Below are 13,335 nucleotides of genomic sequence, written 5' to 3'. Positions count from 1 at the left end.
GCTGTATGGGCTTCCCAGTGGCCCTGGGACGGGTGCTGTTGATAAAAGAAACAAAGGGAGAGTATGGCAATAGAGGCCCCATTTACAGGTTTAAGACTAGCTGCCTCTAAAATATGACGAACGAGGCCTGGGGACCTAAAGCTTAGGACTACACAATCTCCTTTTAAAAATTTGGCAGAATGCCCAACCCATTCGATCCGTCTGGCCATTTTAAATTCCTCAAATAGGCCATCCCCAAAATTTGTCATTTTATTCAAGTAATGTAAGGCCTTATTTTTGAGGGAAGACCAATGTTCTTGAATGCCCTGGTGGAGAGTGGGAACATTCGCCAAGATGACCGTGTAAGGGGATGCTTCAGGGGGCAGATGAAGGAAGGGATGCCTCTCTTGGCAACCAAGATTGATGTTAGTGTTCAACCTCAGGGGGCTCTTAAGCGCTGATGACCTTTGGTTGGAGGTTGTCTCGACATTGCTGGGCCCACTTAGCTGGACGGTTCTTGTGCTTCCAACAGAGTCGGCCCCAGCCTTGTGTAATTTTGCTTGAACCATGTTGCCGCGCTGGTCCTTATGAATGTCCCCCCACCAGAGCTAGAGTGCTACTGGTAGAGACAACCTTGGGGGAGAGAGCCTGGTCCTCATGCAATAGGCTTGCCAAAACGTCCTCAATCCTTGCTAGCCTGGTGTCGACAGAGTCCAATCTTTTGCTGAGCGGCTCGAAAAAGACAGCTAGTTGCTCCTTTAGAACAGAAGAAAAGTCGCTTCTACTCAAGAAGTGGTTAAAGTCGGTAGATACTTTGGAAGAGTAATCAATGGGTGGAGGGGGTACTGCGCTTGAGCTACCAAACACGAATACCCCTTTCGTAGCGGTAGATGGCATAAGGGGTTTTTGTTTTGTGGTGCTGCGCCCCTTCCTTACTTTTTTTTGTGGCATTTTGTTAATTTTCCCTACCACTTTCATCCCTCTGGTGGTAACGCCGGTGGGGGTGCACAGAGTACTTGGAGGGGGGAGCGGGTGGTGCTCAGGACTAGATGTGACTGGGCTAGGTGTCCTGGGCCGCAGGCAATCATTGGAAGCAGCCAGTTCAGAAGTTGACCGGGAGACATTTAATAGTGTGCAAGGCTGTGACCCCCCCCCCCCTAAAACCCTGGGGTCTAAAGAAAGTCTTCGTTCGGTGGCCTCTATCTCATGGATTAAAACAGATTCCGCTCTTTTGAGGAAAGTGTCCAGAGTGCCGACCACCCTCCCGGCCGTTTTCCATTTGTTCATTGTGAGACTGCTTTAACAGAAGCACAGCCCTGCGGCAAGGATAAGGATTGATATCAAAACTGAATTGGAATTACACAGACCTGCTCCGAGTGCCGAGGGCGATGAATTGCACGGGAAAATGGGGTGGCCCAGCCCGGCCTCCTCCGGCCTCGGACGGCCGCAGACGGCCCCACCCTTGTCCCGGGCTTCTCCCGGTGCGTCCCGCGCGCGACCTCGTGGGGTGAGGGACCAGGAGTACCTTTAAGCGCCTCCTGGCGCGTGTGCTGCTGACATCGTGCCCCAGGGGATCGTGGATGGTGTGGTCCTCGGGTCCGGCGGAGCCAAGCCCAGCCGGTCCGTCGAAGTTGAGCGCGGGGGGGGCAGAGCCAAGCCCAGCTGCAGGAACAACAGAGCTACAGCGATCAGGTGGAGAGAGACTTGCAAGGCGTATGCCCAAGGAAATCAATAAATAGAGAAAGACTCTATGTGCTCGTAAAAGGAGATGGGGAAACCTCTTTGTGCTCACCACAAAATGAAAAGAAAGAGAATAAACAACTATTTTAGGCAAAATCATCCTCTTTCAAGAGTTTCCCACCCTTATGGTTGGAAATCATGAATTTGACTCTTGCACAAGGCTTTTTCCTCAAATCTACTAAAATATCTTACACAGACCCAAAATACCTGACCTTTACCAATCCACTACAGGGTTATATTTCTGTGGCAAAATGATGGAATATTGTATTGCATCTCAACCGGAAACATTACAACTGAAAATTAGTTATAGTGTTAAAATTAGGCCTGGGGTAAAATTCCGTTCCGCTCGCGGATATTGCAATAATTTGACATTTTCGCGTTCCGCGGACAGCGCGAAAATGTAAAAATTTACACAATCCGCATTTTACTGGAAATGTTTTGCTTGCTAGTGCTGTAAAATAATACATTCTCACGTGCGCACGATCGCCTTACCTGAATCCCCGTGTTCGCCAACAAGTTTTCCCGATCCGGTCGCGTTCTCCACGAGATGTTGGATTGTTGGTAGCCATTTGCGCTGTCTTGCGACAGTTCGCGCCCGCAGTAACGTCATTCGTCGCGCGATCACGTCTTTCTTCTTGCGATCATGCACCGCGAGACAAGTGAAAACAAGATGGCCGCGCCCGCGAACAACCGCATGGGTAAGTTGGCGAGCCTCAACCACGCAGAAAATACCGCGAACAGGCGGGAAAAAAACGTCCGCATCTTCACGATATTTCCGCGTGTTTGCAGAGATTTTTTACATTTTCGCGATAATTTGCGAAAGTGAATTTTGCAAATTCCGCCCACCTCTAGTTAAAATCCATCTGGATGGGGTGGGCAGAACTCATGAAGTTTCACTCAGCAGATTTCCACTGACTTACATAAAACTCTATGAGGTTCTTATGCAGTGGAATTTCAGTACGTTGCACTGCTCACACCGATTTTTAGCAGAAGAAGCTTGTCCCAAACTGTAAAATCAGAGAAAAATGGCACCATGCAGGCGCAAGAGGGTGCTGCTCTACTTTGCCACTTGCGTAGATTATCTACTCCAGCATTGAAAAATCATGCCGGGACTCATCCTAGCTCCTGATTTTCAAACTAGTGCCTCTTGTGAGAAAATCTCCACTATGTGGAAGTTGGTAGAGTTTTTCCCGAACTCAGCTATTGGTGAAGTGTATAGTGGGCAAAACTACGCCAGCAGAACAGAGTTTAAAAGCCACCCCTAATGTAGATCTACAAACAGTATGGAAACTTTCATGGTCAAAATCATAGATGTTTCTCTTTGGATCCTGGATGGCAGCTTGAACGCCTTGAACTCTCTGCTGTTTGTTACACCATTGTTCACACTATCCTCCGGCATTGATGGTACTGCACTTAACTGGTTCAAGTCACATCTCTCAAGTACAGATCATTACATCAAAGCAGGTAACTCCTTTTTTCAGGCCACATTCCTTCCCCCCTTACTGCCTGTTAAAGTATTGGGTAAACCTTTGCCATCAATGTTCACCAGCTGTGAAAATAATATGCAGCTAGCATTTGCAAACTAGCCCAGTATCTCTCTGATATCAGCTCCTGGATGTCTTGGATGAAGTTCAATCTTCATGAACAAATAATTAGCTTCTTCTGCAATCACTAAACACATCCAAGGTCCTCCCCAAATTGGATTGGCAATCTGCAGGCCCTAAAGACTCTATCTACGATTGGCAAATCAGCCAAATCACTAAGCTTCTTGCTCGTCAGACATCTCTGTCTTGCCATTCATATTTGTGAAATCATTAAAAGTTTCCCATTGAGGTAAACTAAAACAATTAAATTCCACCAACATTAGACCATCCATTCCCAGAAAAGATTTGGGCACTGGATTACCTAAATCCTGCCTCTAATAGTTATAACCCAATCTGCAGCCAGGCTGATCCCTCGAATGGGGAATCTGAAATAATTATGTCTACTAACAATACTACATGTCTCACATGTAAAGTTATACAACTAAATTCCCCACTCCACTCAAAAACAAGAGTTGACTCCAAAAACTGGACCTTAAGAAAAATACATCCGCTTCAAAAAGACTTCTACTCCTAAACATAGCCCCACAAGGAATACCTCACAATAAAAAATGAACTCTGAATTTATATAAGACTTCCTCCCTCAAGCCAATTTATGAGGACATGATCACATAACAGGGTAGTTCTATGAGTTTCAATGATTGTATTTTTTTAGTAACAAAACTGTTGTGAAACAATTGATTTAGATAAATCCCTTGTCATCCCTGCTGAGGATTTCTTGGCATTTCCATCCCGATCATTTTGAAAATGTACAAACACGACCATCCTGTACTTTGTTCATTCACCTCTCCAATAATACGAAGATGAAAGTATCAGACTTTTATTTGAAAAACAGTAGTTTTGCACTAGGTTTTGAATATTCACACTTTAGGGCTCCATAGATGGTACCTCACTCCTGTGCTTATGATGCAAAGTTCTTTAGTCTTATGTCCTACATTATACTCTATTAACACCTAAAGTGGCAAAGAAAACCTTTCGATGAAAGGAAGTGCTTCTTTAATCGTGCCAGTGGTCATTTCTAGTATCTTGATGAAAGGCAATGCCCAACTCTTTGAGATATGGATTTTACAATGAGAAATTGTGGCGTGTGACTCTCTTTCCCTTCAAGGTTCGAAGCCTTCTCAAAATAGTTGCTTCTGGCCATGGTACATCCTGCGAACTGTAGCAATGTGTACTGCACCATCTGGCATTTGGATCTTAAAAAGTATTTTACTGGTGGGACATCACCTCTTCCTTCCATCTGCATATGGTGTGGTTATTTCTTTTCTGATCTGTCTGTCAAGAGTCGCTGGTATTGTTTTGCCAATCATGCTTACTTTTCGTTTGTCCTCACCTTTTCTCGCTTCAACATTTCACTTTCGTCACTCTCACAACACACAAGGGTGAAGCTTATCTGGATCTAGACCAGAAATAACTATTCCTTCATTTACAGTCCATCGGGTGGAGTTCAGGTTTTCTCCCTGTAAGCTTGGAAATGGATTTCCTAGCTATTTTTCTTGTTCCTTTCATCCCTCTGCACATTCTTCTTAGTTACTTGATCCTATTCAGCTTGTTCCACTAAAGCTGCACCCTCCAAAAATACAGCTTTCTATACATGGCTACATTTTGTGTATTGTTGTTTTCCAAAATAAAACTAATTTGAAATTGGTTGTGTAATCCGAAGGTGATCTCCCACAAAAGTAATAACCTGTGTCTCATTTGTAGTTAGCTTCAACTGCCTCCTATGCATCCATCATCGTTTGTCCCATAGCAGGTCTGAGGTCTTTATATAGTCTTAGAATGTGTCAAATGTAATGTAATTTGTGTTTCATTAGAAAAGGATTGGAATTTGAGCTTGTCTCTCCTGTAGCATGACAGCAACAATTTACATACATATGAAATTTCTGATGTTAATGTACCACCACCTGCAAAAATTAATTTATGCATGCCTACATTTACATGTGTTAACTTAATGAATGTAGCCAGACCTAGCAGCTTTGCCAATACTTGTTCATATGGATTGGTAAGAATGTGAGAATGGATCAACAGTTGGCTGTATTAGAAAGTACATAGAGAGAGAGCTGAATGGTATCTTATGAAAATATTGAAAACAAAATACTGTTGTCAGATATATTATGACCAAGGTCACTTACAAAAATATTGTTCAACTGGAGTTAGTAATAGAAAATCTAGACACAATAATATTGTCCGACTGTAGTTCATAATGTAAAGTATACATTGAACACAATATCTATGTCAGGTGATATTTTTGCTAAAAATATTCTTCTGAGACACAGCAAGCTGAATTTATGGATGAATGGTTGAGCATGTGAGTTCATGGCTGGATGGGTGAGTGAATGGTTAAGCAATTGCACGGATGTATGATGACATGTAACAACAAACCTACAGGCTGATGTTCCAGACATGAACATTTGAGGAATATTAATATTTTGGCAGTGCAAGCATTAAACCTGAGCTGGGCCCTATTGTGCTAAGTCTATCTACCCTCAGACCCCATTGCCAATCTTCAACCACCCTAGCTGTTCTGCAGAGCTCTGAAGACAACCTTCACAGATCTTGGCCTCGTGTACCTTTTGTGCTCTTTTTCAGGTCATGAAATCTTCTCCCAGCCATTAGAGACCCTTCACATTCTTTCCGTATGCACATAGTGTCCTATTCCCTACATCCAGATTACACTGCCAAGAACCTTTTTGACAATTTTAGCCCATGTTGCAATCTTTTGTCCTCCAAGCCCTCAGATCTAAAAAAAAGCCTTCAGATCTCACACCTAAGCACACCTTCAGATTCAAACTGTCTCCACCTTATGTTACAGAGCTTGAGGCCCTCAGAGTCATTGTACTGCATTTCTTATTCCCCTTGCAGGAGTTCTTAACCCCTCTTCAGCCCCATATGCAGTTTGAGCTGACAGTTAGATCCCTTCTGTTGCCCTTGATTCCCCTTCCTACCGACTAACAGAATTCAATTGGATGGCTCAACTACAGCTCCTTAGATAATGTCATGATTACATGATATATCAATGATAAGAATTGTCCTGTTACGGGAAATAACAGGTCAGAATGGTGTTTGTTAAATGCTTACTGCAATTGAGGAGCGAGATATAAGGATTTGCAGATCCAGAGGGAAGTTGGTGTGTCTGGTGGTGAACACTGCGATCAATCAAATCCTCAAATCAGAATGTATGCAAGTAAAAACTTACTGTAATAAACGGATTGGTAAAACAGATCTTAAATTGAACACACTGGCCCAATGAAATACATAGGCATTTTGGAAACTGGAATTTTATGAGCTAAGGTCTGGATAGACAACGATCTAACACGGAATGGTCCCCAATATATATATATGTCCTGGTGAGGTTGAATAGAAGCAGCGAAGATGACTTTCCGCCTATTATCAACTATGTATCATGGGACCTCTGCATTTATTATGATCCTTCTTCAAGGAAATAAAGTACGAAAAGAAGAGGGGTGTTTTAGAGAATCGCAGATTTTAATTGTTTTAAAAAATCATTCAGTTAGCAAGAGCTGCATATTTGTTTTTAGACCTATGGAAGGAGTTTTTTGTCTCATGTAATGTCTGAAATAAATCTAATATTTTTTTAAAAATGCTAACTTTCGGAGCAATATAGTCATGGTTAGGAATGTTTGTTGACTCATTTGGCTAGTTACTTACTAATAATTCTTGCACTAAAAGCAATTAGGTGTAACTTGAAATCCATGCAAATTTGTCATCTCACACATACTGGGTGTGGATGTATGGAATTGTGATAAATTGTAAAATTATTTGTGTAATAGAGATCCAAAGAACTCAGTCCATTTTGGGGCGGAACTTGATGCCTATATTCAACAGGAGAACTCTCTATGTTGCTGGTGGTCCTTCAGTAAAACAATGACTCTGGATTCCAATATACCGAATTACTCTGTGTTGAGAAATTAACAAATAATGCCTTGAACCAAAACTAGGTCACGTTACCAAATATTGGATACGTGGTGTATTTTTACTCTATCTTAGCTTGTATTAGGTATTTTCCCCTCTCCTTGTCTAGATATATATTCTTCTTTTATCTTCTCCTTCATTTTCTCTTTTTCTACCTCCTATGATGTCATCTATGTTAATTATCTTCATGAGACAGAAGTCTAGCCATGTTATATTTAGTTAGAAATTATACCACCGAAGTCATACACAACATGGGGAGTGACATGATATACACATGCCTATATAACATAAAGAAAAAGATGCATAGTAATACTATTACTAATATTATTGGTCCCTTGCAATGCTTCCTTTTGTATTATGAAAATTCAGTAAAGAAGTTTAAACACAACTAGTCTGGGAAAAAAATTGATTTAGCTGACCATTTGCTAGCTGACCATAAACTTCATTCTGGAATATAAGACACTTGTCCCCCCTCACTTTAAATGCCTTCTTTTTCACAGAAAATGTTGCAATGTGAGCAATCACCAAAACAACCTCATTCTTATTTGAGAACTTAATCTCTGGTTTGAGCTGTTTACGGGATCACAGTTGAATTTTATAAAAAATTTGTCATTTTAAACTTAATATTGAGGAATCTTGAGACGACACATAACAGATCACTTGGTACACCACATCTTTTCCTCATACTATTTTATGTTCATTAATAAGCCCATTTCTAATAAGCACTGACCACTACGGGGTTCCTTTCGACATCAAGGTACCAAGATGCACACAAACCCAGAGATTTCCTTTAATTTCGAAAGTGAGGAATTGGAAGAACTTTACAGAGAATTGTTATGGGGTTCCAACCCTCCAAGTGTAACCCCTGACTATTTGGTACATAGATTCAAAATTACACCAAGGGCCTCATTACACTGTTGGGCGGAAAGGCTCCCAACGGCATTCGTGAGTCTGTATCTGTGTTGGAACCTGCCTTTCCAACCGCTTTGGAAACATTTCCGACCGATCAATTATGATGTTTGGAAACTGTTCAGACTTTCCGATTCAGTTCTGACTCGCTTCGGAATGGCATTCGGAGAAGCGAGTTGGTCGGAGCAGACTCGTACAGGTCTACAGACCGCGTTTCCGACCGATGTATTACTGTTGGATTCGGACAGCCTTTCCGACTCGGTGTGCCCAACATGGATCGGCGGTCAGAGACTGACTTTGGGGGCCCGTAGCAAGCCCCACTTCACCCAAAGTCCTCTGGTTGGATCCCCTCTTTCCAACCATGCACGGTGTGACAGGTACTATGGGGTGCCTGCACAGGGTGCGAGGTTTTCCACAGCCATCCCTTTCTTCAATGGGAGCATGTGTTGTCGGTCGGAACACAGACTCCCCTTGAAGTCATTAGGAATCTGACCGAAGGGTGTTCGGAAACATCGGAATCGGAGTCACCGAATCCGATTTGGTCAGAAAACATTCCGACACTGAGTCACGCGGAATGCTTTCTGACCAACATCATAATGATTCCCTAAGTTGTGTTTTCATTGCCACACTTCAGATCTGAAAGCAGAACTATCCTTACTTCTATACTGAAGTAAATAATGTCAATCCAGCTGCTTGTAGAGCAGAATAGAAGTGGAGAAAAAGGATTATGCTACTGAGGAAAGGTTCAGGTATTCAACATTAGCTGAGTTGTACAAGTATTGAATCGTTTAATCCAAAATGGTCTTGTCTTTTGAACAGATTAGATGTGTATCTAATACATGCAAGAAGCTTTTCCACTTTGTTATTGGGCCTCAGGGGTCGGACGCACATACATCTGAGGATATTACGCCACCTCCTAAGAAACTGTATGACAACATCCCCTGTTTTCTCAATGATATAAGTCAGAGGATTTGGAACACTATTGTTTCAGAAATGGTCCCCAAACTCACATCCAGCAGAGTAGCCAAACAGGAGCCACCATGATGGTCAAAGACGACCAAGTGAAAGCAAGGTATAACAATCAGTTGCCCGTGGTTCTCCCCCAGAGGCCCCTGCCTGGGTCACTTTATGCAGTGTATGCTGATGGCTAGCAGAGGCAACCTCCTCTCTATCAGCAGTTTACGAAACCAAGGGATTTTTCTGATCTGTAGAAATTATCACCTGTGAAGCCATTATTATAGAAGTCATCACCTAATCTACTCAGACTAAATCATTTCTGTCCTAATGTTTTACTTCCCTGTCTAGGAAAGCTGCTGAAAATTGTTGTGTTTCCCAACTGCAAAACCTTGCAGGAGAGAAAGGCCTATTCATTTTCAGCCTCATCATAGCACCAAATTGGTGGTATTATCTGCCTTGGTCAACCTGTGGCTGCTAATGGACAACGATGCTGATTCTATTAGATCAGTTAGCGGCCTTCAACACTATTGATTATAACATCTTGTATAACAGCTTGTCGAAGTCACAGATTCCATGGAAGGAACAGACGCTATGCTGCGCTGCTCCACAGGAGACCACATTTCTACCCTTTCTCTTCACCTTTTACATGTTGCCACTGCTCTACTCCCTCACCATGCAGGCCTGCTTTATACATACGATCATAGCTCTCAACTTATTTTATCATTCTTATATACAAAATCCCCCAAAACACCGACAACAGCACTGGCACTGTGACCGAAGTTTTATCACTCATCTAGTGCTGGATGGCCACATAACTTCCTAAAGGTAAGCCATCACAGAGAGATGTTCTGATAGATCACACTCTATCTGTGAAGACACAGCCATAAAGTCACTCACACCTGCTTCACTCAACTAGCCATCCTGTGGTTCACTGATCCCAACCTGCATATTCAGATGATCAAAGCTCTCATCCAATCCAGATATGACTACACTGACTCTATCTGTTGGACACTCACTCAGCCAGAAAAGCTCTTTTATCAGCTTCAGTGATCAAAAGAAAATTAAATTAGGCAACATTAGCGGGCTAATTTTGTATACAGGCAATTAGTGGAAGTAGGCTTTGGAACTACATTTACATACAAAATTACAGCATTTTTCTCAGAATGTTATAATTTTGTCAATCTATGAGACAATATCTCATCTGGTGATGAAATAAATTAAACTGTGAGTGTGTATAGTTGCCATTTTTTACGCATGATAAATAATGATACCATGGGGTACGTTGTTTAGTCGATAAATACCACCAATTTCAAGTTGTTGGGGAATAATTTGCAGATTTTGGTGTTTAACGGACCAAAACCCACATGATGTGGTAAATACAGTACGATTTTACACTGATCATTTTGGAAGGTTTGACTTGCCGAAATTCAACAAAAGTTGAGTTATTTAACTCATTTGATAATTATCCTATGTGTTAAACACCCAACAACCCATAATTTTAAACTGTGCATAAACAGAGGTTTGCACATGGATAGGAATTAACCACCCATCTTGTAATCAGGCCCCATGTGTTGTGCAAATGACAATAGAATATGGACTAAACATTGCATGTTATAATTTCAGTACAAATGGTGAAATTCTACAAATATGAATGAATTTGTTCCCTCGTTCTACAAAGAATGCAGTTGCTATAATTAGATTAAATGTTATGTTGCAGATAGCCCATTAAATAGTAGTTACATTAGTTGATCATATAGTATACATTGGCACCATCTATATTAATAGCCCTACAAGATAACATCGAAATGATAAGTAGTGTTGGAATGCATTCCATACTGGACAGGTTGTCACATTTGGTAGATGCCCAGTGAGTTAGTACCAAGCACTCTCTACAAAGATACTGGCACAAGTGTATAATATTTGTAAGGACAGAAGTTCATCATCATCATCAAGCAAGCTTTATTCGATTTAAAATAAATCATAAAATCACATAATAACATCATAAAACATTTAAAATACCTATATTAAAAAAGAAAATAACAGAGTTTTTCACATTAAGTATTCAAAGTTTGTTCAATACGATGAGGGCAAACACTTGTTTTGTTGGAGTGCACAATAAGATGCTGATGGAGTTCTACAGTATGGATTATTCTCAGCACTCGCTGGCTTTGGAATACCTTTCCAAAGTCCATTAGTTGTTTAAGATGCACTAAATGCAATCATGACATGCAAAGTAGAAAGCACTGCATTGTGCTTAGAGCTCACTACCTTAGTTATTTGAGCTAAAGATCATATCATTCCCGGGTTATGGTTCAATCTTAAAACCTATGGATCCAATGGGTTCCACTGATAGTAAGGAGAACCTGTTACACAAGTGGGCCCTGGTGGACTAATATGTGATGATAAATCACAATTATTTACCTACCAGCTTCCATACTCTGACAGACAATAAGATATACTTATAAACAGTGAAGCAGACGATGTCTGTTTATAATAGCTGTAGATATAATAGGGCAGGTCTACATTGCTATATCTTCAGAGACCTCAGAAAGGGGACGAGCAATGCCTTCCTAATCCTTTTATATATCCCACAAAAGAATGAAGAAAAATGCAGTCCGGATTTAACAGATACCAAGTCACAAGGGCAGGCTATGAGATCCAGTTCACATCTAGCTGTAGATCGATAAGCCACTAATAGATGTGCCAGACTGACCATGTAGTAATGGAGGTAAGTTGGAATAATGAGCAAATATGGTTTTATAGTTGTGGTTGTTACTAATATGTTATATGCTCTAACTGTCATTTGCTAAGATCCTGTTCCTCTCATTCTCATCATATAGTCCAAGCATTCTCTCTTGACCAACTTATGTTATATGTTAAAATGTGTTGCATTTTAATCTAGGTTTAGGCTTAAACGATGTCAACAAAAAGTGTGATAAAGACTAATGTCCTGATAACCCACAATGCATCGTTTATGCCTGGGCATGCAAGGCATATGAACAACCCTTTCCTCCTTACCGTCCTGGCAATTTACTCCAGTATATCCAGCGTCACATTCACATTGGTTAAGGGGACAATAGCCGTGCAGGCAGCTGGAAGGGGAGCAGGATGCGGCTGCAGAAGGGGAGGAGGCAAACCATAGAATGTTACCAAATTATTATGCGAGGTTCACAATCAGAAAATGATAAACAGAGACACAGCAATGGGGTTTAGTTTAACAACCTAATGTGTTATGGAAGTTGTAAACTTCTCTCACTTAAGCATCTTATTACACCACTTTAAATTGCTATGCATTCCAGGTTACAACATTCCGTTTTTGGTGACATAGAGTGATCTAGTAACATAATCTGCAGAACTTTTCAACTCTCTCACTGTGTAATCCAGTTAAGCACTGCTGTTGCATTCCCCCGGGCCAGCCAGCTAAGCAATGCTTATTTTTTCGCAATTTACTTCATTGTGAAATTAGCACTGATCTATTAATTCAAGTCTGCAGCGCTAACAGCTCATAAAACATGTAGGAGCACAGCACAAGAGCCCATTAACATATGTCTATACAACAGTCTAATTACAGCAGCCCTTCCTATGAGATAATTGATGTAAAGGAAACACAATCTGAAACAAGGCAGGGTATTTTTTACAACTCGTTTTCTGACAACTAAACAGGCGCACAAAAAACTAAGGATACTGTACAGTTTTAACCACATTTCTCTTATCTTTATTTCACTATAGTTCAAAAATACCCCAGCCAATGTAGCCTCTTCTCTCTTTTTACTGCAAAAGAGCACCTAAGAGCACAGAGTGTCCATCAATGTTTTCTGGTTGCGTTAGACTGGTCTAAGACAAAGGTTAAGGCTGACCATGATCTACTGCCATCAGAAACTGGGACCAGGTTCATCCCAGTAAGAAGTTTACCTTCTGACTGGTAAAAACATTTGGCAAAAAGTCCTTATTGGTGAGCCAACAAAGTGTCAGGGTGAAGGCCGGAATTGAAGAATGACTCTAAAATGGCAGCTAAATGAAGCGCAGGTTCTTGATGAGAACTTGCTCTGACGGGGAACTTGGTGCTATCTTCATTGTTGGCGGTCAAGCTCCAAGTGGGCAAAATCCGGAACCCATGCTCCAAAACGTCTCCTCAATGGATAAATGCTGTAGGACGTCAGCCTCGGTGAAATCCCTCTACATTCCCACTTTGAACCATTCTAGAACTTGGGATCCT

General features: G+C 41.4%; 1 protein-coding gene across 2 annotated transcripts in view; it reads right to left on the bottom strand.

The window, feature by feature from the left end:
- Positions 1–13,335, bottom strand: part of LOC146839637 (uncharacterized) — a 590,171-nt gene that overhangs the window by 417,775 nt on the left and 159,061 nt on the right. For both annotated transcript variants that reach the window (XM_085650371.1, XM_085650372.1), the window contains exon 4: positions 12,138–12,233. In XM_085650371.1, coding sequence (XP_085506497.1) covers positions 12,138–12,233 — 96 coding nt within the window. The remainder of the gene's footprint in view (positions 1–12,137; positions 12,234–13,335) is intronic.

The sequence above is a fragment of the Triturus cristatus genome, chromosome 4_1 (assembly GCF_964204655.1).
Source record: "Triturus cristatus chromosome 4_1, aTriCri1.1, whole genome shotgun sequence".
Taxonomy (NCBI): domain Eukaryota; kingdom Metazoa; phylum Chordata; class Amphibia; order Caudata; family Salamandridae; genus Triturus; species Triturus cristatus.
The sequence above is the reverse complement of the archived record's forward strand: the minus strand, read 5'-3'. Positions and strand labels throughout refer to the sequence as shown.